At 54.8% G+C, this 16873-nt stretch overlaps 2 protein-coding genes across 6 annotated transcripts in view; both read left to right on the top strand.

Annotated features, from left to right (window-relative positions):
* The window catches only part of SLC9A8 (solute carrier family 9 member A8), a 71481-nt gene extending 60261 nt beyond the window's left edge, over positions 1-11220 (top strand). For 3 of the 5 annotated variants that reach the window (XM_039229981.1, XM_039229980.1, XM_039229982.1), the window contains 3 exons: positions 2529-2749; positions 3663-3809; positions 4721-7267. In XM_039229981.1, the coding sequence (XP_039085912.1) occupies positions 2529-2749; positions 3663-3809; positions 4721-4828 (476 nt within the window). In that variant the 3' untranslated portion in view covers positions 4829-7267. Of the gene's footprint in view, positions 1-2528; positions 2750-3662; positions 3810-4720; positions 7268-10178 lie in introns of those variants that run through there. The other 2 variants (XR_005528005.1, XR_005528004.1) reach the window with 2 other exon arrangements.
* Positions 11221-14916: 3696 nt separating this feature from the next.
* On the top strand, positions 14917-16067 carry LOC120230438 (interferon lambda-1-like). The gene has a single exon (XM_039230018.1). The coding sequence runs from the start codon at positions 15130-15132 to the stop codon at positions 15700-15702; it is 573 nt and encodes a 190-aa protein (XP_039085949.1). The 5' UTR covers positions 14917-15129; the 3' UTR covers positions 15703-16067.
* The last annotated feature ends 806 nt before the right edge of the window (positions 16068-16873 follow it).

Below are 16873 nucleotides of genomic sequence, written 5' to 3'. Positions count from 1 at the left end.
GGACCCCTCACAGCCTCAGTGGCCGAGACAGATGGGTGGACTCTGCTCCACGCGTGAGGAAGCTCAGGCTCAAGGGCAACAGGAGGCGGAGCCAGCATTTCCCGTCTTTCTGTCTCTGCTCCTCTGGGCAGGCAGAGCAGCCCGGGTGAGATGCAGGGCACAGCTCCCACCTCCCTGCGAGTAGTCAGGGGCTCATGATAAAACAGGTTCGTTTACTCTTTTTTGCAGTCCGGGCTAGGTCTGAATGTTTTATAACTCAGCCACTGAGTTTTGAGGGTTGATTGGAACATTTCAGTCGGTGCAAATTCCTCTACATTTTAAAGGATGGGAATGATTTCATCTTCAGTACCTAATGAACTGGGTCCTTAGGCATCTTTAGATTTATTTTTGAGCAATATATCCAGTTCTTTGTACTTTCTTGTTTAAATAATATAATTAAAATAGTCCATGTGGGTCAAGGTATAGCAACATGCTTTATAAGCTGTTTTCTGCTCAATGGCATTATCTATAATTTCTCGCAGATTTCTCTCCTCTTTCAAAAGGCCTTGTTTAAAGTATGTGTGTGTTTGTGAGAGAGCGAGGGAGGGAGGGAGGGACGTATGTATGTACGTATAGTGAGAGAAACTTTTTTCTCAATTTTTCTTGCCAATGAGAAAAAAAAATTTTAAATTATTTGATTTCAAACAACACCTGAGAGATGTAGCAGATATTTGACACAGGCGTGTGAGCCATTTGGGAGGGGGCGTGGTAAGAGGCCTCTGGGGCACGGGGCGTGCTGCTTAAACTTGAAGATTCTTCTCCTGGCCTGCAGAACCCCCTCCACACGCACCCCTCCAGCTGCTTCCCACCTCCCATCGCAGCCAGACCTCTTTAAGTGGGCTGCCCTCGCCTGTTTCTCCACTCCCTCACCTCCTGTTCCTGGGGCTGAACTTGGCCTTGCCCAGGTCACCAGCGACCTTCTGCAGCCAGACCTGGTGGGCACTGGGCAGCCCTGGTCCAGCCCAGCTCGATGGCTGTAAGCTGCCTTCTTCCCGCCGACCTTTCCCGGACCTCCAGGCCGTGCTCCTGGTTGCCCTCCTTTCCCTTTGGGGCCTCCGCAGGCTCCCTGTCCTTTATCGGCCCCTCAGTGTCGGCTTCCTCAGGACTCAGCCGCAGACCTGCTGCCGCTCCTGTGTCCTCAGAAGCTCGCTCATCCAGCGGCGCTCCCATTCTCCCAGAGCCTTTTGCTCTTAGAGCCTGACTCCTGCATCTGAAGCCTCCTTTGATGCCACAGAGACGCTGCGATCTCGTTGCCTAGGACTGAATTTACCCTCCTGCCCGGCCCACTTCTTTTCCAGAATCCCCCTTCCACGGAAAACAGCGTATATTACAACACACGTGTGGCTAACTCAGTGTTTGCTGTGTCAGGCCACCACCTTGCAGCCCGGGTTTTAGTCCCGTGTGCCAGGTTGAGAGGTTGAGTTGAGTCCCTCGCTTCAGCCCGAGAAGCCTGGGGGAAAGCAAGGCGTTAGGGGGTAAACCAGAAGCTACACCCCAGGCCTGTGCCTAGACCACTCGTACGACACGCCACCATCGTCCGTGCCCTTCCCTTCGTGGGCCAGCCCACCTCCCGCCCATCCCTGTGGCCTGTTGCTTCCACCCTGCGTGTCTCCCATAATTCCGTGCCCCTGCTGTGTCCCTGTCCTGGGTCTACACTGCTCCTGTGTCCCCGTCCTGGGTCTACACTGCTCCTGTGTCCCCGTCCTTGGTCTACACTGCTCCTGTGGTCAGACCCCCATTGTGCTGTCCTGCTCCAGCCTCCGAGTCCGGGCCGGACCCTCCGCGGTGTGCCCCCGCCCGTTCCCCCTTCTTCTGGCACTCACCGCCTCACAGGTCCTTGTCTGAGGTCCCCCCTCCCTGGGACCGCCCCTCCGTGTGCACCAGGCCGGCCAGCAGCCCTGCGGGGCCACACCGGGAAGGAAGGAGGGAAGAGATTCATGATGCGGTTCCCAGCGGCCCCTGGCCAGCAGCCTGGAGCCTGTCAGGAGTTGTGCAAGGGCCGCATCTTCAGAAACCAGGGGCCGCAGGCCACGTTGCCTTCGTGTGGCCCCGGGGGGACACTTCTTTCTCAGTCTCGGTTCTGCATCTGTAAGAGCAGGACCAGCTTTACTGGTGCTTTTGTGAAGGTCCAGCGAGATTGTGCGCACAGAGCCCTTAGCCCGGGGTCTGGAACACACACACGGAATGTGAGCGCTGGGCTGAATGAATCCTCAAGCACACGCACCGGTGCTTCGTGGCCTGGACAGGTCACCTCCTGGGAGCTGCGTGGGAGCTGTGGAGGGGGAGAGGGATGCACTCAGCCCTGCTTCTCTGCAGCCTGCTTTTCTCACACCCCCGAGTCTCACGGGAGGAGCTCGCACTCGGCAGTGGGGTGTGTTAGAATGTTCGACCGGCATGACACGGCCGTGTGCGGATCCCCAGAGCACCCGGTCAGTGACGTGGCTCCCTCCCCCCTGTGCGCCTCCACTGACCCCCTGCCCTGCCCGCAGGCCTGCGGGGCGCCATCCCCTACGCGCTGAGCCTGCACCTGGACCTGGAGCCCATGGAGAAGCGGCAGCTCATCGGCACCACCACCATCATCATCGTGCTCTTCACCATCCTGCTGCTGGGCGGCAGCACCATGCCCCTCATCCGCCTCATGGACATCGAGGACGCCAAGGCGCGCCGCAGGAACAAGAAGGACGTCAACCTCAGCAAGACGGAGAAGATGGTGGGTGCCGCGTGGGCCCGGGCTGGGCGCAGGGCCTTGGTCTCTGCCGCAGCTGGGAAATGGGGAAATGAGACCCGAGTTGAGGTTCTCAGCACCTACACGCACACATGCACACACACACGCAGAACCAGAATTCTGAGGGTGACCCTGGGGGCCCAGTGTTTTGTGGATTCACAAGCCCTCCCCGGGATTCTGATGCACCCGGAGGTTGAGAACCACCAGCCGCTGCTCAGCAGCACCCACGTGCCCGTCCCGCCCTGGCCCTCCCACCGCCCCGCCTGCCCAGTGGCACAGCAGGTGCTACATTCACACTCTGGTGGCCTCGGGTCACCCCTGCGGAGGGTGGGTCTCTCGGGGCCTGGGGCAGTGCTGACCCCCATCCACTGAGCCTGAGCCCCCCCCACACACACACACAGCGGCCCTGCCGCGGCACTCGCTCTCACTGCCCTCCAGCTCCCACCGGCTCGTTCCCCGCCCCCCATGCGGGTGGACCCGGAGCCACCCGCCCAGAGCTGAACCACAGCGAGGGCAGCCGCAGGCAGAAATGATAAAAGAGCCTCCCTTGTTCCACGTTCCGGGAATGAAATAACCTAGAATGGCACTTCCCGGTCCTGCCTGCACATTAGAACCAACCTGGGAAGCTTGCAAACCCCAGCCCACAAATAAATTCTGATTCACTCATAATTCTGGCTTATCCCTGGAGATCCATCGTGTTTTTACAAACCTTGCCCCCTCCCTGTGGGCTCCCAGGAGGCGCTTTGCCGCCCAGACACCCCGCAGTGATGTGAAAGCACAGGTAGGGCCGGGGACACTGGTGGCCAGAAGCGAAGGGCTGCTGGGTGGGCTGAGTGGTGTGGGCGCCCCCCGGAAGAAGCCAGCTGATGACCCCAGACTCCCGCCCCTCCCCCCGCAGGGCAACGCCATCGAGTCGGAGCACCTGTCCGAGCTCACGGAGGAGGAGTATGAAGCCCACTACATCAGGCGGCAGGACCTCAAAGGCTTCGTGTGGCTGGACGCCAAGTACCTGAACCCCTTCTTCACGCGGCGGCTGACCCAGGAGGTGGGACACTGGCCCGCGGCTGAGGCTCCCTCGCCTTCCTCCCTCAGGACCCGCGGTGGCCAGGAGTGGGTGGGCGGGGGGCCGGCCGGGCCAGCTCCCCCTGCGCGGCCCTCTCCCCAGCCCGCCCAGCATCTGCTGTTCTCCTTCCTGCCGTTTGTAGCGCTCGTATAATAACAGACTTGTTAACACAGTTTGGTTTTCCTGGAGGATCGACTCAGGACATCGATGGGCTACTGAATCCGAGCTGAAAATCTCAAACATGCCAGGGCCTCAGACATTGGCTTGGGGCTCTTGTTCCATCCCCCTGGGCACGGCTGTCCTCTGGGTGACAGTGAGTGGCACAGTCTCACGGGGACCAGTTGGACCTGCTTTGCTGGAACTGCCATCCGGCCCCACTGTGTTTCTGAGCCATTTTCCCTCCCTAGCGGTCGTGCTCGCCGTCGGCACGTGAGCGCCTGCCAATCCAGGGGTTGTGCCAGGTGGTCATCATGTAGCTTCGTTTCATCCTCCCGACATCTTGTGTCATGGCTGCAGCTGCTCTTGGTCTGGACAGCTGGGGAGACTGAGGCCTAGAGAGGTGAAGTAGCCGCCCGAGGTCACACAGCCAGTACGTGGCAGAGGTGGAAGCAGAGCCCAAGTGTGTCTGACTCCAGAAGCCACGTGTTTTAACGTCACACCACCCTCCCTCCCACCGCCACTTCTGGGTGACACCCTGTTATCTTACCCTCCAGAGAAAAATCCCAGCTTGAGTTAGTCGGTTAAGACTTTGGAATTGCCCATGGCCATGTACCCTGCCTCCCATCTCTCCTACACCCCCTGTGAGGTCCAGAGCAAGCTCCCCGCCCCCTTCCTCAGCCCTAACCCTGACCTGACCTTGACTGACGAGGGCTTGGTTGTGTCTTCTGCCCCAGGACCTCCACCATGGGCGCATCCAGATGAAAACTCTCACCAACAAGTGGTACGAGGAGGTGCGCCAGGGCCCCTCCGGCTCCGAGGACGACGAGCAGGAGCTGCTGTGACCAAGCAGGGCCCCCCACGGCTCCCGGGACAGACACTCCGCGGGGGCCCCCGGCGCCGCTTGCACTGGGCAGCCCCCTCGGGGTAGATGGAAGCAGGCCACATGAAGCAGAGGCCACGGTCCTCTTAAACCCGGCATCCCCGGCCCTCGGAGCCAGCTGTCCGCTTCTGAAACCAGCCATCTCCCCGGGCCACACTGAGCCGGACCTCTGCCCCTGATGTTGCTCCTGAGCCCGCAGATCGGAGGGGCCGCCTGTCCAGGTAAATTCTCCTGCTTCCGCAGCCAGCGCGACTCGTCATCCGCTGAGCTGTGGTGCGTGCGGAGACGGGCGGCGCCGTGAGGCCCGGCTGTGCCGGGGGCGGCCAGGGGAGCACTGGCGCGCGGCTTCTGCCTTCCCGCCACGGCCTTCGTCCCGGGAGCACCTGCTGAGGCCGGGACGGGGGTCTGTTCCAGCAGGCCGAGGAGCCTGCCACGCCCCGTTGGTCACCGAGGTGCCTCTGGCCTCAGCAGCGGCAATTCTGACTGAAGTGGTGGGCTCCGAAATCTGGAAAATGTCATGCTGCCCTTGGTGATGTTGCTCACACTCCTTGAGAAAAAAACCGAGTGAAAACCCTCTTTACCTCTGACTGGCACCTCGCAGGCTGTCTCCCTGGGTGGCAGGCAGCGACTGGCCTTCTCTGGGAATATTGTGAATGTTTACACTGGTACCGGGCAGGGGGCACACGGGCCCTTCTCTAAAGCCCCATTAAAGCTGCAGCCGTGGGTTTTGGGGGTGAGGGAGCCTATCTTGTGGGGTCAGAGCGCCCTCTGGAGGGAGAAGCCGGAGGTATAGGGCTTACGCGTGCCAGCATTGCCAGCTTCTAACTCCGTTTAAACTCATGCACTTTTGCAAAGCAGTGAGAACCTAGCAATGGCCTCCCTCCCTCGAGGGACCTTATTGGTCCATAGGCCCCACTGCCTGGGCCCCGTGCCGGCCGCCCGCTGTGTACCTGCTACCACCTTGCTGCCCTCTCCCGGCCCCGTACTAGCGTAGGTTTCAGCTGGCCGGAGAACAGGAGCAGGGCCACTCGCTCACGCGCTCACCCCGCCCTGGCCGGGTCCCGGGTCCCGGGTCCCGGGCCCAGCGGAGGGAGCCACCCGTCACGCTCAGATGAAGTGGAGTCACTGACTTGCGCCTCGCTCCTCACCCGCCCTCCACGAGCCTCACAGCTGCTAGGCTTCGCTCACCTGTGGGCCGGTGGCACATCCCCCCTGTGGCTCCGGGTCCCTGCCCCGGGACTGGGCACCCACTGGGCTCGTTTAATTCCTCACGTGCGGTCGGTCCTTGGTCCTCCGTGGGGACACCGTGGGCCGGCACAGACCCTGGGCTGGCAGCACGTATGTGTGCGTCCCTGCTGCCTGCTCTGGAAGGACTGACCTCGCCGGGACTCTGCTGCCCAGCCCGCCAGGCCAGGCCCCTGCCTGAGCCCCTCCCCCTCCCCGGAAGAACGGGGCCTGTCGGGCTGGAAGCACAGGGTTTCCTTTTTATGCATGGAAAGTAAATCTGTACTTGATAGGGTTAAAATACGGTCATTTCTCTTTTTGTAACCTCCCACTTTAACCCCGCAACTTAAGCCAAACACAAGTATTTTACTCCACCTCATACCTTCACTGGAGGAGAAACACCATGCACAGTTCTGGTCTCTGTCATTTCCTACTTTTAGTGGAAGAGTCAGAGAAGAGGTCAACGAGGGAAGGGACCTTGTCCACCCCTGGGGGGAGCTGGGCAGGGATCCACGACTAGAGTGTTCTCTCGTTCCCCGGCCCGTAAGTGGTCTGCCTTCTTTCTTGAAGTTCATGGTCCGATCTCAGAAGTGTAACTTGCATTGCAAACTCCATAGTTTACCAGAAAATTTAGTGGGAAGGGAGCTGTGAGTTCATAGACCATAGCAGCGAAAACACGATCTTCTCAATTCAGACCTCCCCTTGTCACCAGGTCCCGTCTGGCCTCCCACTTTTAGCAGAGACCTGAAAATGACACTGAAGTAGAGAAGGGTCCCCAGGGTGGAAGGTCCCCAGGGCTTCGCTCAGTGGGCATGGGGCACCTTTCCTGGCAGGTGCCAGCACCAGCTTGGGTCTCCCGTGCTCCTCGTCTGCCCCCTGCTGGCCAAGGGAGGTTTGGCAGGCCGGAGAGCATTCCCAGGACAGGCGAGCCCTGCGGACCTCAGGTCTGTCTTCGCCTTTGTCACAGGCAAAGCTCATGAAGATGGATTTTCCTGATGGGTTTTTACATTTATTTATTTTTGAGAGACAGAGTGAGACAGCGTATGCAGGGGAGGGACTCTGGTAAATTTTTAAAAGTGCCTGAGAATCAGAAATTTGCTGCTGTCTACCTTTTGCATACCTAATAATTCTATTTGGGGCAGGAAACGCCTAGTCGATTAAAAAATATCCAGCATAACTGCAATTTCCCATGAATTTATTTCCTTCTAGGTCTAGGCAATGGGTCAGGAAAGCCACAGCACATAAACAAGGTCATACTTTAGGGTGAGGTGAAGGCAGGGAGGGCCTCTGGGGAGGCTGGCAGTTAGCTAGGTAGCCAGTGAACTCTGGAGACGTGCTTGGCCTGGGGAGCCGTGTGGCAGCAAGCCCCACCCCCAAGGCGCCCTCCTCCACAGCAGGCCTAGCAATTTTGAACTCTTGGAACAAATCGCATGGCCTGTGGTGTAGGACCCCTGGGTACAACCATACCCTGTGCTATGGGTGTTACAGGGAAAGGAGCTGGCTTGTCCAAGGTCCCCAGAGGTCAAGTTTGGGGCCAGGCTAAGCCAGGGCCAGGCAGAAGGAAACTGGCTCAGTTCCACAGTCTGGTGCTCACTCAGCCTAGCAGCAGGACCACACACCCCCCGCACCCGGGCCGGCTGCCTCTCCTCACAGTGGAAATGCTGGCCGGGGCCTGGCCCACATTGGCGGTGGCCCCAGAGCAGTGCCCTGTTCCGCCTAGGGAGGCCCTGGTTTGCCTGCAGATTCCTTTGTGTGCAAAGGAATGTGGACAGATCGGTGCGTGGGGTCCTCCTCTCCTTGAACCTATGTCAGAGCAGTAAGACTCAGCCCCCTGGGGTCTCAGTTCCACATTCCCAGAGAGGCCTGCATATTTGGCAGAGTCCTCGGCGGGGTGGCCGCAGCTGGGATCCCACTTCTGCTTTGGCAGGGAGACTGACGGCGGGGCAGGGTGGTGGCCGGCTTCTCCTCAGCCAGGTCTTGGATGTCACAGGTGCAGGCCTTACAGCTGGTCCCTGATTCAGGTGCAAGGAAGCAGCAGCAGCAGTGATCTGCCGTTAATTAGAACTTGAAATGCAAAAGAGAGAAAAGGCACCCTGGTCCCCCACTCCCTCCAGAAGGTGCACCCCTGTTTCTCCTGCTGGTGGATGTGTAGGAAACCAAATCGAAACTGTTCCCGAAACAGCAGCCAGAATCACTGAGAAGCTGCTGTACCAGGAACCTGTCTCCAAGGCCCTGGGCGGTGTGTTTGAAATGAAAACACCCCTGTGTGAGGAAAGACTTGAACAGAGCCAAGTGGCCACACTCCCTTCCATTTAGGTTCCTGCTACTTCTCACGCAAATGGAGTCAGACATTCGGGAACTTCTGTTGCTCTTGGCCACGTGACAAAAGAAGGAAGACTTTACAGTTTCCCCCGGGCCTGCCCATCCCAGGGCCCACCCCATTTTTTCACTCTTTCCCACCCGATTTTTTCACTCTCCCACCCCAGCCAACATGGTCCCGTAGGGGAAAAAAATACTTGGCCTTTCTCCCCAGTGAGCCGGCCTCCCAGGCTGCTCCATGCAGAAGGGCGCGCCGACTTCGGGGTGAGGGCACCACGTGCCTGCGGGAGCCCAGGCCGTGGGACTGGCCGGGCAACGTGCAGATGGGTGCTCGCAAGGGAAAGGTCACCCGTCACCTCCGTGGGCCCGTGTTCCCAGGAGCCTGTCAGCCATGTGGAAGAGCCACATGAGCACGTTCTTGGCGCTCCCTTCTCGAAGCCCCAGCCCTGCTCTAAGGAACCCCCACTTCAAGCCCGGGAAGGCCTGCCACTCGCTTCAGGGCCTCGAGGTTAGGCTGGCCCAAGGCCTTAGTTAGTTAATGTTTTTTCCAGTACAGCCTGGGCCAAGAAGCTTGAGTGGTTCTCAAGGTTAATCCGAATTTTGAATTCTTTTGAGTAACTTTCTTTGTAAAAACGAAGGAATCTTTGAAGTACCACTTTTTTATTTGTTCTGACACCTTTGGGAAGGTCAGGCTCATTCTTGGCCCGATGCCATGTAAGTGGTAAGAGATGCCTGTTGGGTCCTGGGTCCTGAGAAAGGGTTTGCTTTCTTCTTGATGGAGCTTCAGGTAGGGGAGGGAAGGCAGGTCAGAGATGGGGGTGCCTGCCGCTGCCGTGCCGGCGCCCCTGCTTCATCTCACTGGACTCGTTAAAAAATTCAGAAATGGATGCAAGACACTCATGTTTCTGGATACGTATATAGGAATAAAAATGCTGCTGAATCAGAGCCAGTTTCTGTGCTTGTGTTCAGGTGGCTTCACAAATACACGGACTCAGCCGGGTCACCTGGGTCACTGTCACCAAACTCCGGGGCCGGCAGCAGGTGTGCTACCCGTGCAGGGAGGTAGCCTTTGCATCAGGCAGTCCGGGCCTGATTCCTGTCCCAGGCCCCCTGGCTGCCTCTCCCCACGGGTGCCAGGGGTCCGTCCTGCCCCGGGCTCCCCTGGCTGCTGGCCTCCCGCTGCCCTGGGATAGCAGATCGGCCCCCGCAGGCCTGTGTCAGGCTGTGAAGCCAGGAACGCGCGGGTCCGTGCCCCAGGTTCTGGGTGCACACGGCTGCAGGAGGCTCTGCTGGAAGGTGGGGGCATTATCTGTGGGAAGCCGGAAGCTTCCGTTTATTCTTACCCCTCACACTTCCGAAAGGCATCCGAAGCTGCTTATGGGAACAGGCGCAGGCAAAACACGCGGACTAGCGGACATAGGGAGGACAGCCTGTCCTGACCCCAGGCGTGGGCCTCCTGGCGGGGAGGCGAGCACTGGACCTTGGTTCCTTCCAGCCGTGCAGTTCGCCCCCTTTCCCGCGCCCCCCACCTGCAGCCAAAGAAGGAGGTGGGAGGATGAATCACACCTGGGGCCCTACCTGAGCCCGGGGCCGCAGCTGAACCAGGGGCCCAGACGCCTGCGGGGTCCAGGCAGCGGGGGAGGGGGGGGGAGCAAGGGCCCGTGCGAGGCACAAACGGCCTTCCTTCATCGGCCCCCTTTTCCACTTTTGATAGAGACCTGGGTTCAGTTAAAGATTTCTCTACATAATAAAACTTTGTGTGATGACAGGTGGCCCTGGAATGATAATGACTGGGACCCTGGCAGAATCTTCTCGGGCACAGCTGGCTGCACGGGAGGCTGGGCACTGGATCTGTGCCAAGCAGAGTGTCTGCTTGGACAAGAGCATCCTGGTGGCAAGAGGAGAAAGGAGCCCAAGCGGCGCCTGCCACTGGGGGACTGGTGTTAGTTCGTTCACATGTCAGCCCTCTCCTCACCACTAGGGGGAGCACTCGGGATGGAGGGCAGCAAGCCAGGAAGTAGTTTCCTTAGAGGCAGAAAACGTTGGGCGAGGGCCTTACGCAACAGTGAGGGCTCCATAACCCCAAATGTGTCACTTGCAGCAGAAATAATCTTAACTGGTAACAAGTTCATCAAGGGAGACAAGCAGATTCCAAAGCCATAATATATCATTAGTCTTGAAAAATTAAATAAATGGGGTCTATACAGAGGGAAAAAATCTGGAAGGACCAGTGCCCAGTTTTTACTTTGGTTCTCTCTGAATAGAAGGAACCATGGGTTACTTAAAAAATCATATTGTTTATATATTTTCTGTCTTTCGTAAGGCACAGTTGTTCAGTACTAAAGAGCACGCAGCACACCATCTTCACGTTCCACAATGTGAGTACAAATGAAAGCACACTTAAGGAGCAGTGCAGTAAGTGGACAGATTTGATGTGAACAGAGCACTAGGGAAACAGGAAATCACTGTCTTCTGGTGAGAGTCCAGAACGGAAGAGTCACTTTGAAGAGCGTCCGGCAATGCCTGGTAAACTTAAAGTCACCTGTGACCCTGCAACCCAGCAGCTCCCTCCCAGGTCCGTGCCCGGAGAGCAAGCAGGAGCAGACCACTGCCCGAAGACCAGGCCCAGCCCGCCTCCTGCTGCACTACCAGAGAGTGAAGAATGGTTCTTAACATCTTCAAGTGGCTGAAAAAAATTTCACAAGAATATTTCATGACATGAAAATGATAGGAAATCAAATTTCAATGCCCATAAATAAAACTTTGTTTGAATATTTTAGTTAAAAATCCGGGGTGGGGGGCGCCTGGGTAGCTCAGTTGGTTGGGCATCTGCCTTCGGCTCAGGTCATGATCTCGCAGTTTGTGGTTTGAGCCCCACATCAGTGTGCTGACAGCTCAGAGCCTGGAGCCTCGTTTGGATTCTGTGTGTGTGTGTGTGTTTCTCTCTCTCTCTGCCCTGCCCCCAACTTGCGTGCTCTCTTGCTCTCTCAAAAATAAACATAAAAAAAATTTCATGGGGACACCTGGGTGGCTCAGTCCATTAAACATCTGATGTCGGCTCAGGTCATGATCTCATTCATGGGTTTGAGCCCCACGTCGGGCTCTGCACTGACAGCTCAGAGCCTAGAGCCTGCTTCAGATTCTGTGTTTTCCTCTCTCTCTGACCCTCCCCTGCTCATGCTGTCTCTCTCTCTCAGAAATAAATAAAAACATTTAAAGAATGTAAGTTCTGCTCATTAAAAAGACCGAGAAGCACTGACTAGCCTGGTGGCAGTGAGCACCCCTAACTCCCAGACCGTGGTCTCCAAATGTCACTTCACAGTGAAAGGACCCATCTGCAGAAACATGACCCCAGGACCTGGGTAGGAGACGTGCAAGATGAGCGTGGGCACCCAGTCCTACCAGAGAGTGGAAGCAATCAAAGATTTCAGGGTCAAGTGAAAACAACTCTGGAAGGACCGGAAAAGGTGCCTACCAGCGAAACACAGGAATTTGAGCATCGATAGCAATAATGTAAAGGACTGAAATATTTAAAATATACTGAAATCAGTGAGTTCATGATACTTTAAAAAAAAATTAGCCACTGTTGGGCAATTCTAAGGCATCGGCTCATTAAGTAAAAATAAAGGCAGAGAGGGGCAGTAGGCTGGCCCGTGACTTGACTTTTTGATCTCAGGGTTGTCACTTCAAGCTCCATGCTGGGCCTAGAGCTTCCAAAAAAAATAATAATAAAGGCAAATAATAATCATGTATCTCGCTTAAACTATATATTACTGGTAGTCAAATGGTAACTGAAGGAAGTTTCTTTTTCTTTTAAAAAAATAGGGGCACCTGGGTGGCTTAGTCGGTTAAGCGTCTGACTTTCGCTCAGGTCATGATCTCGCGGTTCGTGGGTTCGAGCCCCGCGTCCAGCTCTGTGCTGACTGCCAGCTCAGAGCCTGGAGCCTGTTTCAGAGTCTGTGACCCCCTCTCTCTCTGACCCTCCCCTGCTCACGCTGTCTCTCTCCTAGAAAAAAAAATAATTAAAAAAATAATTATGAATTTACAGGAAGTTGCAAAACAGTAATACAAAAAGGTCCCAGTGCCCTGGGGCCAGTTTCCTCAGTGGCGACCTCTTGCACAACCCCAGAACTATCACAACCAGAAAACTAACATTGGTGCAAGCTGCAGACCTTGTTCACATTGTGCCAGTTTTACACATGCCAGTGTGAGTGTGTGTGTATTCAGTTCTATACAATTTTACCACATATGTAGATTCACACCATTACAAAGAAGTTTCTTTTTATAGAAGTATTCCAGTTTCGAGACAAAGAAGGAATGCTAGAATTGGAATATCTACATTTTGCAACCTCCAATGAAATGACTGGTCTGAGCACTAAATGATAGTCCTAATGGCTGTTACTCTCCCAAAGGGAGAGAATTCAACCACATGTGCCTCCTGATGAAAGAATACAACATCTCCCAAAAGCAAACCAAATCTGAGCCTCAAAAGCCAACCACCATGTGACATGCCACATTAATAGAATGACGGACAGAAACTTCATGGTCACCCCAATTGATGCAGGAAAAAAGCATTTAACAAAATTCAAAACACTTTCATGATAAAAATAATCAACAAATGGGGTGCCTGGGTGGCTCAGTCGGTTAAGCGTCTGACTTTGGCTCAGGTCATGATCTCGCGGTTCATGGGTTCAAGCCCTGAGTCGGGCTCTGTGCTGACAGCTCAGAGCCTGGAGCCTGACTTTGGATTCTGTGTCTCCTTCTCTCCCTCTCAATCTGACCCTCCCCTGCTCATGCTGTCTCTCTCTCAGAAATAAATAAAACATAAAAAAAAAATTTTTTTTTGTTTAAATACTCAACAAAGTAGGAAGAGTAAGAACTTACCTCGACATAATAAAGGCTACATATGAAAACCTATGTGTCTGGGTCGCCTGGGTGGCTCAGTTAAGCTTCCAACTCCAGCTCAGGTCATAATCTCACGGTTTGTGGGTTCGAGTCCCACACTGGGCTCTGTGCTAACTGCTCAGAGCCTGGAGCCTACTTCGGATTCTGTGTCTCCCTCTCTCTTGGCCCCTCCCCCGCTCACACTCTGTCTCTCTCAAAAATAAACATTAAAAAAAGAAAAGAAAATCTATGTGTCACAGTGAACATCATACTCAATGGTAAAAGACTGAAAGTGTTTCCTCGAATATCAGAACAAGGCAAGGATGCCTAACTCTTGCCACTTGAATTCAACACAGTACTGGAAGTCAGCCAGAGCAATTAGGTAAGAAAAAGAAATAAAAGGCATCCCAATTGGAAAGGAAGAAGTAAAACTGTATCTGTTCTCAGATAACAAGATCTTATATGTAGAAAACCCTAAAGATTTCACACACACACACACACACACACAAAGCCTGTTAGAATAAATGAATTCAACCAAGTTGCAGGATACAAAACTGGCACATTAAAAAAAAAAAAATCAGTTGCCTTCCATATATACACAAACAATGAGCAATCTGAAAAGGAAGTTATAAAAACAATCTTACTCACCGTAGCATCACACAGAATAAAATCTAGGAATAAACTCAACCAAGGAAGCAAAAGACTTGTACCCTGAAAACTATAAAACATTTACTGGAAGAAGTTAAAGAAGACACAAATAAATGGAAAGACATCTTGTGTTCAGGGGTTGAAAGTCTTAATATTATAACAACGTCCATGGTACCCAAAGCAATCTACTTGTTCCATGCAATTCCTGTCGAAATCCCAATGGCGTTTTTGCAGAAATAGAAAAAATGGTCCTAAAATTTCTATTGGATCTCAAGGGGGGACCCTGAGTAGTTGAAATAATCTTCCCGATTTCACACATTTCCCGATTTCAAAACATTATATACAATGCCACAGTAATCAAAATACTGTAGAACTGGCATAAAGATAGACTTAGAGGCCAATGGAACAGAATAGAGCCCAGAAATTAACCCTCGCATCTGTGATCAAATGAGCTTCAACAAGGGTGCCCAGAACACACAGCAGGGTGAGGGCAGTCTCAGCAATTGGTGGGGGGAGGGGGACTGGATATCCAAATGCAGAAGACTGAAGTTAGACCCTTACCTTATGCCACATATAAAACTTAACTCTAAATGGATTAAGGGCCTAAGATCTAAAACTATAAAACTCCTAGAAGAAAACACAGCTAAGAGTTTAGTGACAGTGGATCTGGCAATGATTCCCCGGATCAAAGCACAGGTAACAGAAGCACAAGGAGACAAATGGGACCCCAGCAAAGGAAGACGTGCTTCAGAGGGAAGCCATCTCTGCCACCCAGGCGCCTTCACCCTCACTTCCCACCCCTGCACCTGATCAGCCTCAGTAAGGGGCTCCCGAAAGTCAGCCAGCTGAAGGCTGCCCCAGAGAGCCCTAAACGAGATTGTCCAGGCACCGGGACTTCTCAGAAACAAGCCGTTCTCCTGTGACTGAATTTCAGTTTCTCTTTCCCTCTTGGCACAGGTCCAGAGAAGGGACTGGCCGCACCGCCCTTTCCCTGCTGCTCCGCAGGCGCACCCACCCCCACGTGCTCACCTGCTTCAGCGGCTGGCCCCGCCTACCTAGGCCTGCTGGGCCTCAGTGGAGATTCCGATTTCCATTTGCCTTTTCGCTTTACAAACATCAGCTGGAATTGCCCAGCGAGCCTGGCTAAAAGCAGAGCCATGCGGCCAGGGAAGCAGTTGCGACTCGGCCATGGCTCCAGCTCGGCTTGTGCTACTGGTGACCACGGTGTTTGGCCTGACTGGGGCAGGCCCTGTCCCCGCTTCCGGGCCCACCTCAACCAAGAGGGGCTGCCACGTGGGCAAGTTCCAATCTCTGTCGCCGAGGGAGCTAGAAGCCTTCAAGGCGGCCAAGGACGCCTTGGAAGAGTCACTCTCACTGAAGAACTGGACCTGTGCCTCTCGCCTCTTCCCTAGGACCAGGGACCTGATGCGACTGCAGGCCTGGGAGCGCCCTGCCGCCTTGGAGGCTGAGCTAGACTTGACGCTGAAGGTCCTGGAGAACATGACCGACTCTTCCCTGGGGGGCGTCCTGGACCAGCCCCTGCGTGTGCTGCGCCACGTCCACTCCGAGCTCCAGGCTTGTGTCCTGGCTCAGCCCACAGCGGGACCCAGACCCCGCGGCCGCCTCCACCACTGGCTGCACCGGCTCCAGAGGGCCCCAGAGGAGTCCCAGGCGTGCCTCGAGGCCTCCGTCACCTTCAACCTCTTCCGCCTCCTCACACGGGACCTGAAATGTGTCGCCAGCGGAGACCTGTGCGTCTGAAAACCTGGACCCACACCCAGCCCGTCCGAGACCCAGACCTTCAGTGTGCACCGGGCCTCATCCCTGCCTTAAGTTATTTCCTCGCAATCCCTTATTTATGGACCTGCAGCCATATCCCTAAGAAATGTTTATTTTTCTACTTTTGTACAATGTGCAGCAACACGACTGAAAACCCAGATGAACAAAAACATTTCAAGGAAAAAGAAAAAGAGACAAATGGGGTCCTGAGACTCTCCAGGAACAGCCTGAGGGTAAAGGTGACTTAAAGGTCTATCCACCAAATGCAACGTGGAGACCTTATTTGAGCCCTGATACAAACAAACCGCTTTTAAAATATGGATTCATACAACAACTGGACATCAGAACGTTGACTGCCTATCGATTGCTATTAAAGAATTATAAAAATTTAGATGTGATAATAGTATTATTGAAATACACCGAACCAGATGTCTGGAATTTGCTTCAAAGGAATTTAGGGGTGAGGGAAGTGGGCGGACAGGTTGGCCACAAGTTGGTAAGGGTTCAATCGTGGAAGCTGGGTTCAGCGTACATGAGGGTTCGTTGTACTTTTGTAAATAAGACGGTTTCTTAAATGAGAAAACGGGGAGGGGGTGTGGTTTAAGCAAGATAATGGCTCATTCCTCTCTTACGTGAAAGCTCTGGAGGAAAGGCTGAGGTCAGCAGGGCAGGCTGGCTATGATGGCGGCTTCTTAGGCATCAGGGACCCAGCGCTCCTGGCCACTGCCCTACCCTCATCACTGGGCTCCGGCTCAGAGTCTAAGGGGGCTGCACCCCTCCAGCTGGGAAGGAGGATCGGGATGGGAAGAACAGGACCCCTTGACAGACATGTCCTGGAAGCCACCCGAACCACTTCCCCATCCCGCTGACCAGCCGCGGCCACACGACCACGCCCAGGTGCAGGAGCGGCTGGGAAAGGTGGTCTTTACTCTGGATGGGCCTGCGTCCAAAATCCAGGGCTTCTGTCACCAAGGGAGAAAGGGTGAGAGGAGAAGGGGGTTCAATTCGAAGTGTGTGCCACAGTGCTTCCCCCTCTGAGGTGGGCGGGGTGCCACAGACCGGTGTCGGGGCTGCAGCAGCGCTTGCGGACAGCTGGAGGGCCCAATGATGGTACACAGGCTTGTCATTTACATACACAGATCACACAATCTGC

Source organism: Hyaena hyaena, unplaced genomic scaffold (genome assembly GCF_003009895.1).
Source record: "Hyaena hyaena isolate Hyena2069 unplaced genomic scaffold, ASM300989v1 scaffold_42, whole genome shotgun sequence".
NCBI classification, from domain to species: domain Eukaryota; kingdom Metazoa; phylum Chordata; class Mammalia; order Carnivora; family Hyaenidae; genus Hyaena; species Hyaena hyaena.
The sequence above is the reverse complement of the archived record's forward strand: the minus strand, read 5'-3'. Positions and strand labels throughout refer to the sequence as shown.